Source organism: Babylonia areolata, chromosome 11 (assembly GCF_041734735.1).
Source record: "Babylonia areolata isolate BAREFJ2019XMU chromosome 11, ASM4173473v1, whole genome shotgun sequence".
In the NCBI taxonomy this organism is placed as follows: domain Eukaryota; kingdom Metazoa; phylum Mollusca; class Gastropoda; order Neogastropoda; family Buccinidae; genus Babylonia; species Babylonia areolata.
Genome location: NC_134886.1, coordinates 32,326,509 through 32,345,196, shown reverse-complemented (window position 1 = coordinate 32,345,196; position 18,688 = coordinate 32,326,509). Strand labels below are relative to the sequence as shown.

Below are 18,688 nucleotides of genomic sequence, written 5' to 3'. Positions count from 1 at the left end.
TCGTTTGGACCATTTGAGAATTTTTAATGGAAATGATTGCACGCAACGCAGATTTTCGGCGCGACACGTAGGGATGTCTGTTGAAGTTAAAAAGCTATCAAGTCTGTTCTCGATCTTTTGAGCGCAAAGTATTACGCAAGAACACTTCTGTTTTGACCCATAACTGAATGCGTTCATCAGTGATCTTTGTTTGCAAAATCTTCTTCATGGGGGAAAAAACAACAAAGAAAACAAACAATTGAACTAAATATAGACAAAATAAACGAATAAGAATATAAGGAGAAGAAGGAAGCAAAGGTTTAAATGCCATTGAGGAAACCCCCCACAACGTGATAACAAGTTCTTATTGAGTTACAACCACGGACGTTTATAAGCCTATATCATGCATATGTACGTCCGTGTTTGCAACTTACGGAGTGGGCGTGTCACAGTGCTCTTGTTGGCATTCTTTCAGTTTACGAGTGAGTGGAAAGTATCGTTTCTGTTTCATTTGATAATGTAGCACCCTATGAACTATTTCAGCATAGGCCAATGTTAAATGCTGATACCCCGTCTCTGTCTGTGAGTGCATCGATCGTTTGTGGTGCTCGCGTCAAGGTCACAATTGCCTGTGAATGAAAGGATTGTCTCGCCATTTTTCTGTGGCTGGCACAGTCACGGAAGTGAAGATAGGCAGCGCCCCTAAGCGGTGGTGAGAACACAACCGGGAAAGAAGCAAGTCAACGTCGCGCACCTGTAAAGTGCTAAAAAGTGATTCACACCGGAAAGCTCGTGTTTGAACGTACCTTGGTTAATGTGCATCGGTTGTGTATGACACATTCAGCCATCTGCTTCAAAAAACATATGGTAAGCAAAAGATCGCGTAAGAAACACACAGCACATTTCATTTTGTCTCACAGTGGCCAACACGGAAGCGATGTCGTCTTACCGATTGCCGTGCAGAAAGCAGTTGAGGGTGAACTGATTGTTTGATGTGTAGCTGTGTCCAGCCATCGTTTATATCTCGAGTCTGTTGACATGCCACTGCTGTGCTGTTGCTCGAGGCAAAGTTTGGTCGGTAAATACGTAAGGCGGAGTTGTTAAACATGGCTGGCTGGAGCAGACGACACAGTCACACATGAGGGTGTGCAGATGAAAGATGACAGGAGCAACATGCGTATGATCAATGCGATTGCAGTTTCCATTATCATTATTATTATCGTTCACTAAATATAATAAACACACGGGCTGTCAGTGTTCAGTGAATCATATATTGATTAGGATGAAATATCGAGTCTATTGTTTTTATTATTTTCTCTATTGATGTATGGTAAACGAAGATCCAAAACATGGACAAAGTAGATTTCTATATGGTGACCGCAAAAGTAATTTATGACACTGGGATTGTGCGTCTCATAAACAAACAATGTTTTATGCAGATTGTACATTATACTGAATCTACAGGTATACTGAAATATAGTTATTAGTTACCAACATTTTGGACAGATGTCCGGCACAGACAACTGTAATGTAACCCACTTGAACTTCACCAGGAACATATAAAGGTTAACAGAACTTAAGATCTTAATATTAGTCTGCACCAAATATCTCCATTTTTATATTTGTACATGTGTGTATATTTTAGCCACATGTGTGTCAGGTGTGTTTGTGTGTGTGTGTGTGTTGCATGCAGACCCTAAATACTATAGCCTATGTTGCAACCATGTTGATAGATCTACGTTATGGTGTTGTTACACTTTAGGTTTAAGTTGAGTGAGAATATGTGGAGAGAGTAGGTGTAAGTTGAGTGAGAATATGTGGAGAGAGTAGGTGTAATCCAAGAGGTGAGAGAGATAGGGGTTGGGGGTGGGTGGGGGGAGGAGGGAGGAGTTATAAAAAGTATTTTATTTGCCAGTCAAAAGGAGATTTAAGATAACAACTGAAGTTGCTAACAGCTTTTGAATGATATGCCATCCTAATGTGATGTAGAAATTTTTCATTTATTCCTTACTTTAGATCACCTTGCATGCTCATGTTTGTTAAAGTTCACAACAATTTACCTATTTGAAGTTACTTGCATGAAGAAGATTGTTAAGTCTGTACTTTAGTGTGGTGAAGGTGGTTACTTTGTTGAAATGTGTGGTTATCCAGTTGTACTACTAACATTTCTCCGCCATAACTGTAAGCTGGAAAAGATCATTAGAGAACATGTATGATGTTCATTTTAAAGTCAGTGACATAGGTTGATCAAAACTGTTCATTTGATAGGAGAGATCAGGATTCATACTCTGTTCGAGATGACCCTGTCTTCCCAGCCTTTCCCCATTCCCACACACATACAAGATTTATTGAATTATTGTGGTGTGTGTGTGTGTGTGTGTGTGTGTGTGAATACATGTATAGCTTGTGAGAGAGATTAAGTTGAAAAAGTGATTATCAGCCATGACAGACTGCAGTTTAAATACCTTTTGTATGAAACCATTGTGTGAACATATTTATTATCATGTTTGTAAATGTGCGTGTGTGCATGCATGCGCGTGCGCACGCACATGTGTGTGTGTGCGTGTGTGTGTATGTGAGAGAGAGAGAGAGAGAGAGAGAGAAGCTGTGACAGCCAATGTGTTTTATAAACTGGTTTACAAAGTTTGCTTTCAGAGCAGTGCCTACGTTTTTCTTTCAAGAATGATTTGGAAGAAGCATCATTACAAGCACATTAAAAGGCTGTGCAAGAGGCAGTTTATCTCGTATGTTTAAGGGGAGAGAAAATTAAGCACAGGAGATCAGGATAATGTCCTATGTGACAGAAATAAAAGTCGCAAAAGGTGTGTGTGTGTTTGTGTGTGTGTGTGTGTGTGTGATTGTGTGCGTATGTGTGTGTGTGTGTGTGTGTGTGTGTGTGTTATGTGTGTGTGTGTGTGTGAGTATGAGTGTGCATATATACCTCTGTGTGTGTGTGTGGTGTGTGTGTGTGTAACTATGTTTGTGTGCATATATATATATATATATGTATTTATTTATTTATTTATTTATATACATAATAAGTGTGTGTGAGTGTGCATGTGCACAAATATTTACGTGTGTTTATGGAATGGTAATCTGAAAAGGTCAGTCGTTTATTCAAAACAAGATTTGGGTGTGTGTGCAATTATGCACAGTATCATATAAACAAGAACTGCTTGTTGCTTCTTCATTGTAGATAGTGATAATTTTGCATAGTTTTTTTTTTTTTTTTTTGCTTTTGCCATTTAAAAAAATTTTTTTTTTCTTCTTATTCTAATGTTATACTGTATTTTTTCTGATACATAATATCTTCATGATTTATGGATTTTGTTTCATGCAGTATTTTTATTTGAAGAAATAATTTCTATATTTGAATTGATATGTGATGCTTTCAAGAGTTACATTTACTGCTGTATGGTGGTGTGGTGTGATGGTAGTTTGACTATAAAGATTTTTTGTTTTGTTTTTTTATCATAAAGTTGTTGAATCACACATTATTGTGTTATAAATCTAATTATGTATGCTTGTTGTATTCTCATGCATTTAACTTTGTTGGTATTTACTATTAATTATATTGATTGTTGAATTTCCTCTTTCAGCTCCTGAGGGAAGGATGTGGAAATAAGTAAAGCCCCTGCAGCATTTGATTGGACAGTCAGTTCCTCACCTCATGTGTGTGTGCTACAACCCGTGGCTTTTTTGGTATTCTGAACGTGTTGCTGTTGCATCACAGTGCATAGCTCTTAAGTGTTTACTGCAAGTTGCGACAATGGGAGTGAAAGGCATGGTGGCATGAGTGCTCTTTGGAACTGTAGCAACTAGCCGTGTAATACCAGTGAGTAGTCTGACATAGTGTGACCTGTCTCACTTAGCGTTCTCCATGAGGCTTGTTAAAAACGGAGATCATGTGTATACACAACCCATAGTTACCATATATTGCGTGTCTTGATTGAACACAACTAACAGTGTTTATAGCTATTTTGAATCCAAGTAACTGGTACACAGGAAATGTTTTTTCGTTGAATGAGATTGACCTGAAAGTGTGTCACGCTTCTTGCAGTACCAGCCATCGGTGGAAAATAGATGACCACCAAGAACGGTGAAATGAAGCATCGCAGTTATGGATTATTCTGACACATTTGACTAGACTCGACAAGAAGTCACTGCATTTCTTTCAAAGGTTGGATTTTAGCTAACTGAGACCACAGGACTGCAAGCAGCATGGAGGCAAAGCCATTCGGTGTGAACCTGAAGCGGACAGGGGCAGATCCTGTACACGACAAAGGTTTCGTGTCGGGATCATCGTCTGCAGGATCTGCCGCCCGGAAGACTTCCTACACTCCGCTGAAGCCTGCCAACGTGCAGGATCTGAAGGCCATGTTTGACGACAAGAAAGGGGCTGGGGGGACAAAGACAGCATCGTCGTCAGGTGCGTCCAGCCCCCGGTCAGGGCCGGTCAGCCCGCGGTCAGGCACCACCAGTCCGCGGTCAGGGTCCTCCAGCCCTGCACACAGTGCCTTCTCCAGCAAGAAGAGTGAGTCCGTCACCTCCACGTCAACCCGGATCCTGTCCTCAACTTCCACATCCTCCGCGGTCACTAAAGGAGTCGCTTCGGACAATAAATCGACGTCAAAACTTTCGTCAGGTGTGACGACGACAAATGTGCCCAGGTGCAGTGCCGTCAGTAGTGTGTCTTCCAGGGATAATGCCTTCCCCAGCCGGATCAACATCACCACGTCACCCCCGTCATCGAGGAGAGGGGATCGATCCTCAGTGGGTCGCTCTTGGAGTCCCAAAAGACGGGAGGCAGATACAAAAACAAGTCTAGGACTGAAGAGTTCTGGCTTGAAAAGTGCTGAGAAAAAGGAAGAGACAAGGGTTGAAATTCCTGTGCAACATGTTACAGGCAAGAGAACTCCCAGTGGTACTTATGACAATAAATCCAAGCTTGAGTCTTCAGGTTCTTCTTTATCCACATCATCACTGCTCAGCAAGACCTCTGGCAAAGGAACAACAGCGGGAACAGCAAAAACATCATCAATGTCATCGTTAACTTCCCAGAAAACTTCCACAGACCAAAACAGTGCTTCCAGCAGAACTGGGCTTAGGGCGGGAACACGTGAAATCCCTGTGCAGAGGGTCTCCTCAGATTCCAACAAAACTGAAAAAAGCACAGTAAACACCACAACACACACCAAACGACTTACAAAGGGAAACAACTTTAAATCTTTTGAAGAGAATAAATCCAATTCCTTAGGAAAGCCAAATAATCCTGAGGTTGCTGACCCTCGCATGCTGAGTGTACGGAAGATGAGCAGTGAGCGATTTGAGCGACTAAAGTTTGACTTTGAGCGTGGGGTTCCAACAGAGAGTCAGGAGAGGAGAGCCTCAGAAACGACTGATCACATAGAGCTGCAGATGAAGGCGCGAGAAATGCAGCGCGCCAAACTGGAAGCAGAGGAGGAGAAAGCAGCAAAGGAAGAGTCCATTTTTGCCAAAGGGATGAAGGTGTCTGACTTTGTGAAACATATCAACACTGTGCACCCACCGTCTCATTCAGAAGGAACAAACGCCAAAACTTTTAAAGTGGGTGGCCCCAGAATTTTGCAGACGTCCAAATCTGATCCTGGAGGGGAAAATGAGTACATTGAAATGCCGGAGGAAAGTGCCGAAGATGGGATTTACGAGTTTGTCGGAGAAGGAGAAGGAGAGGGTGCAGGTAATTCACATGTATTATTTTTGTGTACAAAGAGTGTGCATGCTCAGTGTCTTAGAGTCAGACTTGATATATTTCCTCTCTTATCATGGAATCTGTGTTGCAGTTTGGTTTGTAAATTGATGGTTAGTGATCGTTTTGTACAAAGCATGTTCTTGTGGATTCCTTTGCATGTATCCACAGAGTCCTTGAAAATGAAAGATTAATTGATTTGCATGTTTTTGTTAAATGTCTTAACTTCATGAAAAAAAATCAAACGAGGATGTAGACAAACAAAACATGAGCTGTAATCAAATGCATAAAGTTTGTGTTGGGAGTGAAATATTGACATTCTCTGATTCCTTGGCTGAGATTGTGTTGAATTATTTGCCCAATGATAAAGAAAGAAGCAGAAATCATTTAATGGATAATTGTTTCTTATCTGTTATTTAAAAGCTACAGTAAGATGAAAAAGTTATAAAAAAAAAGTGTCACAAAATAGAATCTGTTATCAAAACAGACAACAAACACCATGGGACCCAGAAACTATTTGCTACAACTATGATGATTAGTCAATGATTAGTCACAGATTGATTGCGATCTTAAAGGCTTGAGAGAATATAGACCAGACCAGATTAGTAATTATATGTATTGAACTTGAAGGAAACCATGCAGCCATTAAAGACTATGATCATAAACAGTTGTTACTGTCATTGTAGTCTTCATTTCTGTGAATGATGAAATCTAATGATGTAACAAAAACAGGTCAGATTATTTTAACCTTATCCCAAATTCACATTATGCTATGTTTCAGAAAGTAAGGAAATACAGATGCAGCACATTTCCCCCCCCCCCCCCCCCCCCACCCCCCCTCCCTTCAACTAGGCTCATTTGATATGTAGTTTTAAGAATCAGTATTGATATTGTATAGGCTGTCTCATGCACATATACTCTGTGTGTGTGTGTGTGTGTGTGCACGCGTGTGTGGGTATGCGCTCAAGTGTGCATGCATGCGTATGAACACAAGTGTGTGTAAATATTATATATTGCTTGAAATTTGTGCACGTGTTGAAATATTTTGTTTAATAGACATTGAGTTGAATGCTATTTATTAATTTTGTTTGTTTGCATCTTCATACCATTTTTTCATTTTCCTTTCCATTTTGCTTGCTGCTGATAACATTTTCTGCTTTGATTTTGAAATATATAACATACTTTTAATGAAGTTTAACAAGATGATACTTGTTACCACACCTCTGTTGACTCAGCGAACATTTGGGCGTAGAAAATTGGTTCATTAAAACAGGTTTCCAAGTTCCTACATATGCATAAACTGAAAGCAAAGTGAACTTAAACTGAAAGCAAAGTGAACTTAAACTGTGAAAGCAAAGTGAACTTAAACTGAAAGCAGAGGGAACTAACTTCTACAGTATTTTCAGCTGTGCCGAAGCATGTCAGTTTGGGCGGAAAAACCTGTTTGATTTCAGTTTATTTTTTGTGTTTTTCCGCATCAGTATGCCATGGAAGCCTGCTGAGGCTGTAAAGTCCCTATGGTTGAATGGGTTAAATGGGTTAACAGCAACTGGCTTTGCATCAAGTTAAGTATGCACAAGTTGATAGAATGCGTATAGACAGTAGTGCTTCCTAACTCTTGCTTGCATTGGCTTTGTCTAATCTTGGATCCGGTTTTGTTTAAATCTTAGGTTTTGCATGGTTTGTCGATCTTGGATCTCGTTTTGTTTAACTCTTGGGTTTTGCATTGCAGCTTCAAAAAGCTCCTTGCACACAGTTAGATAATTTGGTTTACAATTTAAAAAAAGTCAAAATCTGTTTTGTTCACATCAGATGGATGCTTGCATTATATGCATATATACAAGTCTTAGTTATTATTCATTGTGTATATTTTATAACTATGACAAGATATCATGATGGTTGTATTGTTTCTTATGCCTTTAGTTTCCTATGTGGAAACCTTTGCATAGAGCTGGCGATTTCCTCACCAATGCATACCAGACATGTGCATCACTACAAAAAATGCATGCTGAGGAACTAAAATGAGTATTCACATTATTCATTGTTACAAGTTTTAAAAACACAGTAGCAGTTCATCAAGTTGATTGACACAGACAGCCAGGCATAGGAACATCACCTATGCATTCAGCCTCAGGCAAGAGTTGTGTGAAGGCACACCATTCATGTGTTTGATAGTCGTTTGATTATATGCAGCACTTTAAGGGTTAAAACAGATATTTTATAAAAACAAAGTAGAGAGAGAAACAAAGCTTCCTCAGCAGCAGTTTACAGTATTGATCAACAGTGACAGGGATGTGTTCAGTCACAAGCAGCAGTGGTGTGGAGGCACACAATATTGTACAACAGGTGTTAGTGACCCCTCCCGCCATCGTCCCCAACCCCTCCCTCTATCGTCCCCAGCTCCCCTGTTTAACAACACAGAAGATGGCATGCAAACCAAACAACCAAGCAGCTGTCTTCTTCTTTGTAGGCTGTGACTCCCAGGTTCCCTTCATGCTTCGGTGGGCTTATTTGTGTTTGACTGTTCTATCAAGCAGCGGTAGCACTCTGATCAAACTTCAGCTTGCAGAGTGTAAAAGTCTTGTTTAATCATTCAGCTTACCAACTAATCAAACTGACCAACGATGACAGCTCTATAACTCTCAAGTGGCAGCAGTTTGAAGACACAGCATTTGTGTGCATAGACAGAGCTCTCAAGTTACATACAAACAAAAACTATCACCACCACCACCACCAGTTCATCAAGTTTTGTCAGCTGACAGACCCATGTATTCCATCAACAAAGTAACAGTAGTGTTAACTACGACTGACTTACTAAGACACACTAACCATATATTGTGTACAGATAGGTCCCCTCCAGTTAAAAACTAACCAAAGCCTCTCAAACCACCACCACAACCAGTTCCTCAAGTTGACATCAACACTGAAAGACACTTGCATGCCTTCAGTTTCACAGAATAGTGGTGCTAAGACACACCATTCATGTACATTGTTTTGTTTGGTCTTCTCCAGTAAGAACAAACAAAAAACTCCACTACCACCACCAGTTCATCAAGTTCATCAACACTGACAGACCTCTGCATGTCTTCAGTCTCAAGTAACGGTGGTGTTAAGATGCATCTTTCAGTGTTTTATGAACATTGTGTTAATCTAGATCTGCTTTAGTTAAAAACAAACAAAAACCTCCACTACCAACACCACATCTGCCAGTTCATCAAGTTCAACACTGATAGACCTCTGCATGTCTTCAGTCTTAAGGAACAGTGGTGTTAAGATGCACCTTTCAGTGGTTCATACGTACATTTTGTTTATCTAGGTATGCTACAGTTTATATAGGTCTGGACTATTCAGCCATCTGCGCAGTCACAGATAGATTCATGAGCATCCCCCCCACACCCCCACCACTACCCTCCCCCCCATCCCCCAGCTGGATGACAACTATGGTCATCAATCTCGATGGACACACACCACCAGTTAAAAAAACAAAAAAAATAACCTCCACTACCACCACCACCTCAGCCAGTTGATCAAGTTCATCAACACTGACAGACACATGCATGCCTTCAGTCTCAAGTAACAGTGGTGTTCACCCTGGCCCTTTCTTGTTCATGGAGGTAACATTAGCTATTGATTGAGGCTTCAGTAGTCATTGCCAGGCACACTCAGGGAAGACTGGCCCTCTAAACAGAAGGGAAGGGATGGGGTAATCTTAAGGGCCTGCAGATTGTGTGTGTGCTGGAGAGAGACAGAAAAAGAGTGTGTGTGTGTGTGTGGTGTGTGTGTGTGTGTGTGTGTGCACGCATGCGCGGGAGAGAGACTGAAAAAGAGGATGTGTGTGTGTGTGAGGGAGAGAGAGAGAATGTGTGTGTGTGTGTGTGTGTGTGTGTGAGGTGATAGAGAGAGTGGGGGAGTGTGTGCGTGCGTGTGTGTGTGACGGAGAGAGACAGAAAAAGAGGGTGTGTGTGTGTGTGAGGGAGAGAGAGAGAATGTGTGTGTGTGTGTGTGCCAGTCAGAGAAAGAGAGGTGAGAAGGTGTGTGTGTGAGAGAGAAAGAGAGAGAGGGAGTGAGTGTGTGTGTGTGTGAGAGAGAGAGAGGGAGTGTGTGTGTGTGTGTGTGTGTGAAGAGTGTGTGTGTGTGAGAGAGAGAGAGAGAGGGAGTGTGTGTGTGTGTGAGAGAGAGAGGGAGAGAGTGTATGTGTGTGACACAGCCAGCCTCTTGGTATCCTGTTCAGGCAGCAAGCCTCTTCAGGGGGCAGGAAACGGGATTCATCAATGTCACCGCTCTCTCTTTCTCCCCCCCCTCCTCCATCCCCATTGCGGCTTGAGACACCCTGACTCATTGTGTGGCAGCCGGGGAGGAGGGGGAGGGGTGCCTGATACGGCTGACAGCCTGCTGATACCGTGATAGTTCCAGTGACAGGGCTCGACATTCAGTTGTTGTGCATTAACTTAATAGTGTCACTGGCAGCCCGGAGTAGGATATGATCGACTTTGTTAGGATTTAGGCATGTTTGTGAATGTCTTAGCATAATGTTTGCAGCTTGTTAGCTTTTTGTCATGTTGTAGAGACCAAGATCAGTGGTTAGTTTTAGCGTTATCGTTTCTGCAGGAATTCTTTTTAGAAGTCCTGTTTCTGACAATGCTTTGTTTGAGTCGGACTCATTGTATGGAAGCCAAAAAAGTGTGGAGCTTTTCCATGAAAATGGAAGTTATGTATTCAGAATATGATAAATTGTTTCTTGTCTTCATAACTGTGGCACATTCTGCTCAGTGCTTTTTCTGTGGGGGGTGGGGTGCCTGATGAAAATAATTAGATTAAAGATAAATCATAATCTGATAATTATGTCTGACACATATAAAAAAATATTAAAAAAAAATATATATGAAATTTAGGCATATGTGTGTATCTGTTGTAAATGAACATCCCCCCTCACAAAAACAACAACAAAAATCATACATTTACTCATGGGGTAGTTCAACTTATCTTTTAAGATAACATTTTAATAATCATGATTTGACTAACTTTTGTAAACTGTACAGACGCATACATTGCTAATAAAGTTGATGACATTGGTGACAGGCAGTTATAGACTTGGTAAGTTGTTTAAACTTAAAGTGTCTCTTTGGCACACCTGTGTAAAAAGAGAAAAAAAACATGTGAACACATGTATGTGTGTGCTTGCTTGTGTTATACGATAGCACACTCACACAGTTTTTGAGAGCTTCATGTTAAACCTCCAACCAATCTCTGCATGTGACTTCTCCCATCATTCCCAGATTTAATGCAAACTTATAAGTGCACATGCACATACTTACATATTTCCATGTACACACATCCACACACATTATGCAGTAACACTCAAACTGTCTTACTTTCACATATAAATTCACACACACACACACACACACACACACACACACAGATACTCACATGTACACTTTCTGCCTTTTGTAAAGTCATGTTTCACAATTGTACTTTACGGACCAAACAGAATAGAAAAGACAAAACCATGAAAGTTGCTTTTTTAAAATTCATATTTATTCTTTTTTAAAAAATTTTTACCAATGTAAAGTCACTGTCAGCAAACAGCTACTTCAGATCCATCTGCACGCAGTGAGCATGGTGTGTTTCTAATATCTTCTACATATATCTACCAGATCTGTCTCTGTATATATCATTGTATGTCCTTGTGTGTGTATTCTGTAATATATAATATACTAATGTGTGATAACATACACACGTGTGCATGCTTGAGCACATGGTTGAGTGAATGCATGGTGTACGTGTATGTGTCCATGTCATTTTGCATTTTGCTAACGGTACCACATGAAGTAAGGTTCAGATTCTGCTTTAGTTGAAATCTTTTGTTATGATCCTTCAAAATTTCCCCTTCTTTGCTCTCCTTTGAACACAATTGAAGTCAGCTATGTATGCTTGTCTTGTGATTTATGCTCATGTCATTTATGCTTGATCAAACTCAGTGGCTTGTGCAAATTTCCAGCAATCATGTCATTGAGTCTCAAAAAGTTAATAAATTATGTTTTTTTTTCCATTTGTATTCTGAGTTCTGTGTGTGCTTGGACACCTTATTAGGTCAATATTATGAGCATGATATCAGTTTTATGATTATTGGTTACAACAAGCACATTTTAGTACAATTATCCTAATGAAACCAGAAAGAGTTTAGGAAAAAAATTATATCACACCATTAGAATGTTTTCACATATATGTATGTTTTAAACCTTATTTGATCAGGATGGAAGCAACACATTTGCACCGTATCTAATTTTTTCTCTTTTTCTTTTTCGAGCAGTATAATTACAGATATATTACAATGATATATGGAGAGAGAGTGTGAGGATCAGAGCTGAAGTAGTTTGAAAGTGGTCAGAACACATGTTTAATGTGCTGGTAGTCTGTATGTGATAGCACATTATGTTTTGATGCATTCTTGCATAGTGTCTGTTTGACAAATTTTAGGTGCGGAGAAAAAGAAGAGCTCAAGTCTGAAGGCTCCTAGTCGACGCCATGGAGTTTACAGGTAATGTCCTACATTTTTTTCCTGAATATTTGTGCCTCGGACAGCAAACTGCTTTATAACTAGGCAGTGTATTACTGTTTATGATAGAATTATAACTGTGAATAATAATGTTAGTACATTGGTATGAACGTCGGCGTTGTTTGCTGCAAAATAATTCTGATATATATGCATTTGGACATGTATGTAAATACACTTCAAATGCATACTGATATTGTCTTTGTAGCATTGTTTATTTATTTTCCATTAAGCTGTTCGATGATGATGCTGTTAATGTTATACTGGTGTTTTCATTTATGTCATGTTTGTGGTTGTTACAAGTAATTACACCAATACTTTAATCACTGTGTCAGATTAATTCAGTTTGTTCTTTAATCTGTGCTGTTGATAGAACCATGTCTGTGATGTCCTGTACAGTGAAGTATATTTTCTAAAACAAAGTCTTACTGGCTTTTTGTGAAGTTCATTTCATTACCTGTTTGTTGATTTTTTTTTTTATGTAGGTATTGCATAAGAAAATATGTTTGCACATTAAAGTGTGCTGGAACAGACAGAGAAACACAATGGGGTAGACAGACTGACACACACTGAAATATACAATCATGCAGACATGCACACACTCTCACACACTAAGCCATAAACCAAATAAGAGAACAAAAACTTGTTGAAGATCAGAATATATAAACACCACAAGTTCCCTGTCCGGGAGGTGTGGTATTAATCTCCATTATTACCATTGTTATTATTGTTATAATCATTATCATTATTAATAAAAACACATTTCAAAGACATGAGACATGATAGCCAGATCATTTCCATGGACTGGCCATCTCCAGCAGAGATAAACACCGGTTAGTGTCCACATCAGTGCTTCCTTAAGCAAACACAAGTGGTGTTCTCTGCCCATCTCCAGAGCTCCCATGCTGTGCGTTTGGCATGCTTCGTTGACCCATGTGCAGTCAGATGTCACTGACCTGAAATGAGTGGTAGCAGGGGCAGGATTGATGCTCCAGACCTCTCTCATTCTGGCACTCAGAGTATTGCTGTGTTTACTAAGCGCGTTGTGTTATGCTGCTGGTCAGGCATCTGCTTGGCAGATGTGGTGTAGCGTATATGGATTTGTCCGAATGCAGTGACGCCTTCTTGAGCTACTGAAACTGAAACTGTGCTGTAGCAAAGAGGACAACGTATAGTGATGATGTTTTGTTATCATGCTGTTGATATGTGCTAATGTCTTTGTTTCGTAAAATGCAGCGTGAATTTAAATGTTCACGTTCTCAATGAAGTGAAAGGAATTAAAAAAAAAAAAAAAGAAAAAAAAAAGAAAAAAGAATTGGAATCAAACAGCTGCAGCAGAGCGAAGATATCTGCCATTATGCTGTTGATATGTGCTGATGTCTTTGTTTCGTATATTGCAGCTTGAATTTAAATGTTCATGTTCACAATGAAGTGAAAGGAATTAAAAAAAAAAAAAAAAAAAAAAAAAAGAAAAGAAAAGAATTGGAATCAAACAGCTGCAGCAGAGCGAAGATATCTGCCATTATGTTGTTGATTTGTGCTGATGCCTTTGTTTTGTGAAATGCAGTTTGGATTTTAGCTTTTATGTTCGCAGTGAAGTGGGGGGAAAAAAAGGGAGAAAGAAATTAAGAATGGAAGAAAATCAAATACTTGGTGCAGAGCGAAGATATCAGCCATCTTTCCTTGTCTTCTTCTTCTTCTGGCCTGGCTTGAATCTTTTTTTTTAAAATTTTTTTTTTTAATCAAAATTGTCCAACTTTATTTATTCATTTCAGTCCAAGTTTGCTTCGTTTTACGTAGTTGTTATTTCAGTGTATATTTCAAAGGAGCATTGTAATGATTGTTGTTAGCACGATTTCGATCAATAGGCGCCCTTTGCGATCAGATGATCGATAAAACACAGCAGGTTTTGAAAATTTTGGACTGTATGACATACCATTGAAACAGCAGCCAGCAACAGGTGATCTTTGATGCTGATTCCGGGACAAAACTGTTGACATGTATACAAACCTGCAACATCTCGGTGGACAAAACCAGTTGTGCACTTTATCTTGAGGGAAAAAGAAAAGAAAAGAAAAAAGTATGTGCTGACCCAGTCATGGTGGGATAGAGTCGGTCAGTAGGGATGTGTACAATACAACCAGTTGTGTGGTCACCGTTTGGCAGGTTTCACACTCTGTTGGGCTGCCCCTCTCACTGCCCTAAGCTGTCACTGGCCAAAGCTGGCCTCACAGCTGCTAAGTAGTGATAAATGTGAGGAATGTTTGCTTAAGGTCTGAGACTGGTGGTCCCACTTCCTTCCTGTACAGCCCACTGGGCCTGGAGAGCTTGTGTGAGAGAGAGAGAGAGAGAGACAAGACAAGACAAGACAAGACAAGTTCTTTATTTCGAGGATAATAGATAAACACTGGTGTGCTTTTTTAGGTCCAGTCCCCGCCCTGAATAGGGTCTACACTACACAATATTTTTTATAAAATGAAAGCATGGTGTTTGTAGAGATACACAACAGAGGAAAGAGAGAGAGAGAGAGAGAGTGAGAGAGAGAGACTGTGTGTGTGTGTGTGTGTGTGTCTGTGTTTGCGTGCATGTGTGTGTGTGTGTGCGCGCGCGCACGTGTGAGAGAGAGAGAGAGAGACTGTGTGTGTGTGTTTATGTTTGCGTGCATGTGTGTGTGTGTGAGAGAGAGAGAGAGAGAGAGTGTGTGAGAGAGAGAGAGAGAGACAGAGACACAGAGAGAGCTGTACTTAGAGAGGGTTGGGAGAGAGAGAGAGAGAGAGGAAAGGGAGCACATGGATTTGTCGTGTGTAATTGCATGTGAGATAGAGGGAGTGCGGAGAGAAAGAAAATGTGTGCGTGTGCGAGCATGTGTGCGTGCTTGTGCATTGCTTGCTTGGATTAGCAAGTGTCAGTACCAGAATAAGTGCGTAAACAGATCAACAGCATATGACAACATTCACAAGTTGTTTCCCTATACTCCTCATTGCTGTTCAGTCATTTGTCATTCACTTGATTCACCCTCCATTGCAGAAAGGGTTGGAACCCATTCTTCTTTTTTCATCTCCCTTAATTCTGCGAAGAGTCATTCGTGCACCCCACACAGAAAAACCAGATTCCTTCAGGTCAGTCAGTTGTGTATCAAAGCCTGGGTCTCAGTTTAACATTGTTTAAAAGAGGAAAGAAAACAACCAACAACAACAAAATACAAAAAAACGCCTGGTCATCCCTCATCTCTCAGACAGAAGTTGAAAGCAGAGGGTTGGAGGAGGGCTGCCAAGATGAGCAGACATTAATAACCATCACGCCCATCACCGTCCCTGGAGGATTCATCACACATGACCAAGGCTGCACAGCAGATCCCCAGCCATCCTCACAGAGTGGCCCTTCACCACTTCACACTGTTTGCCTGGTTCAGTGGGTGAAAGTTTGTCCTTGATCTGTGGGCGGTGTCTGGTGCAAACAGGTTTCTGGCTGTCAGAAGACATTCAGTCTTCCTTGAATGGGCAGTAAGGGAGTTGTGGCTGTCTTTAAGCATTCAGTCCTGAGATGTTAGTTTCCAGGTCAATGATTCCACTTTCCTCCCCCTCTCCCCCCTCCTCCTCTATCTTTTCATGTGCTTGTTGTGATTGTGGACAGCATTCCTCCCTGCTGCTCTTTTCTTTTCTTCTCCCCCTTGCTTTGTTGGTCCTGTTTGGAGTGTGTGAATAAAGGAAGAGGTTGGTTACAGCTCAGGGCAGTCCACGTCTGTGGGTTGTGTGTCAAGGACTAGGTCTCTGCGAATAGTTTGGAACCCATTATCAAAAACAGAAAGGGGGATGGGGTGGGGACAATGCGTGGGCATCCCTCATCATTCAGACAGAAGTTCAAGGCAGAGGATGGAAGGGGCGCTGCCAAGATGAGCAGACATTAACCATCACGCCCATCACCGTCCCTGGAGGATTCACCACACATGACCAAGGCTGCACAGCAGATCCCCAGCCATCCTCACAGAGTGGCCCTTCACCACTTCACACTGTTTGCCTGGTTCAGTGGGCTTAGTGATCAAGTTTGTCCTTGATCAGTGGGCAGTGTCTGGTGCAGACTGTCAGTACAATTATCTCCTGGTGCCATGGTCAGTACAGAGGGGCATGGCTGAATGAATGGGCAGTGACAGATTTGTGGCAGTCTGAAGGTATTGAATCATCCCTGAATGGGCAGTAAGGGGTTTGTGGCTGTCTGAAGGCATTGAATCATCCCTGAATGGGCAGTAAGGGGTTTGTGGCTGTCTGAAGGCATTGAATCATCCCTGAATGGGCAGTAAGGGGTTTGTGGCTGTCTGAAGGCATTGAATCATCCCTGAATGGGCAGTAAGGGGTTTGTGGCTGTCTGAAGGCATTGAATCATCCCTGAATGGGCAGTAAGGGGTTTGTGGCAGTCTGAAGGCATTGAATCATCCCTGAATGGGCAGTAAGGGGTTTGTGGCTGTCTGAAGGCATTGAATCATCCCTGAATGGGCAGTAAGGGGTTGTGGCTGTCTGAAGGCATTGAATCATCCCAGAATGGGCAGTAAGGGGTTTGTGGCTGTCTGAAGGCATTGAATCATCCCTGAATGGGCAGTAAGGGGTTTGTGGCTGGGCAGTAAGGGGTTTGTGGCTGTCTGAAGGCATTGAATAATCCCTCTATGGGCAGTAAAGGGTTATAGCTGTCAAAGCATCCTGCCCTCCTCTGTGGTCCCCCTGGTCCTTGCCCTTCCCCCTTTCTCTTTTTATTTTGTGTGCTTGTAGTGATTGTGGAAGGCATTCTTCCCTGCTGCTCTCTTCCCTTCTTTCTTTACTTCTCTGCTCTGCTGGTGTGAGTGAAGGAGGAGGGAGGTGGTTACAGATTCAGGACAATTGTGTGGGTGGCTGTGTTGTTGACTCCTTTCAGCTGTTTGAAATTATCAAGGAGAGGAGAGAGAAAGAATAGAAGAGAGAGAGAGAGCTAGAGAGAGAGCTTGAGTGAGAGACAGAATAGGAGAGAGAGAGAGAGAGAGAGAGAGAGAGGGGGAGGGAGGGAGACAAAGATAGAGAGGGATGGAGGAAGGGAGAGAGAGAGACAGACAGACAGACAGAGAGAGAGAGAGAGACATGTGAGGCAGCAAACTGGCAGTGAGATCAGAATGGGGAGAGAATGTGTGTGGGAGGAAGGGAGGAAAACCAGGCCATTTACATTGCCAGTCTCCTTTTCTCTCTGTACTGCTCCTCCTCAGTCTATTGTTGTTTCTCAGTGTTATCTGTTACCATGGGTGGGAGGTTCAGGGTGGTGAAAAGTAAAGTTGTGCCCCAGTACATACTTTTCCGACCACATGGCACTGCAGCACATAAGGTGCATCCCCTGAATTTAAGGAAGAAAGTTATTTTGATCATGTACTATAAGGCGATTTCGTTTCAATTCAATACAATGGGTGAGCATGACCCTTGTCAAATTGAACTGTACAAGAGACTGAAGCATGCAAGTTCACTGTGATCGTGTGTGTTTCTTGTGATCAATGATGTTGTCGTGTATTGTGTTCGTTGTGACGGGTGGCACAAAGTGGCGGTCGGAATTTAGTTTTCAGACATATATAGGATGTGTACAGTCGATAGGACGCAGGAAGTCAGAGATGTGCCTTGTTGGCTGAAAAATATAGTTTGTTTTGAATTACTGTCGGATCAGTGAAAAGACCATTGCATGGAGAAGGTTTGTTTCTGAGCTGGACAGATATTATTCTTTTATTTCATTATATATATATATATATATATATATATATATATATACAATTTTGATTGAGGCTTGGGGATTTTTTTTTAATTATTATTTTGGATTGATGTACTGCCAGAATAGCACCAAATTTGTTTGTCCATAGTTTATATCTTACACAAAGTATAAATTGTAATGCATCCTTAGTTTATATCTTACACAAAGTATAAATTATAATGCAGAATTTCAGTGTCTTGTTTGTCCGTCGCTCCTGCAGTGAAGTAGGACTTGTGAACATCTACATAGACACTTGCTGTTAAACTTTCTGTTCTCTCCATAGACACTTGCTGTTAAACTTTGTTCTCTCCATAGACACTTGCTGTTAAACTTTGTTCTCTCCATAGACATTTGCTGTTAAACTTTGTTCTCTCCATAGACACTTGCTGTTAAACTTTGTTCTCTCCATAGACACTTGCTGTTAAACTTTCTGTTCTCTCCATAGACACTTGCTGTTAAACTGTCTGTTCTCCCTCCACTCATTCTTTGTTCTGTCTCTCTCTTCTGCAGTCTCTCTCTCTTTCTCTCTCTGTCTTCTGTCTGTCTGTCTTGCTTACATGCACACAAACCTACAGGTGTATGAATACATGTTTGCATACACACATTTATACACACCTACACAGACACTCAGACTCATTCGTGCACACACACACACACACACACACACTGATGAA

General features: G+C 41.2%; 1 protein-coding gene across 4 annotated transcripts in view; it reads left to right on the top strand.

The window, feature by feature from the left end:
* Positions 1 to 554: 554 nt before the first annotated feature.
* Positions 555 to 18,688, top strand: part of LOC143287661 (uncharacterized) — a 107,895-nt gene continuing 89,761 nt past the window's right edge. For all 4 annotated transcript variants that reach the window (XM_076595821.1, XM_076595822.1, XM_076595818.1 and 1 more), the window contains exons 1-3: positions 555 to 846; positions 3,579 to 5,698; positions 12,188 to 12,248. In XM_076595821.1, coding sequence (XP_076451936.1) covers positions 4,201 to 5,698; positions 12,188 to 12,248 — 1,559 coding nt within the window. In that variant the 5' untranslated portion in view covers positions 555 to 846; positions 3,579 to 4,200. The remainder of the gene's footprint in view (positions 847 to 3,578; positions 5,699 to 12,187; positions 12,249 to 18,688) is intronic.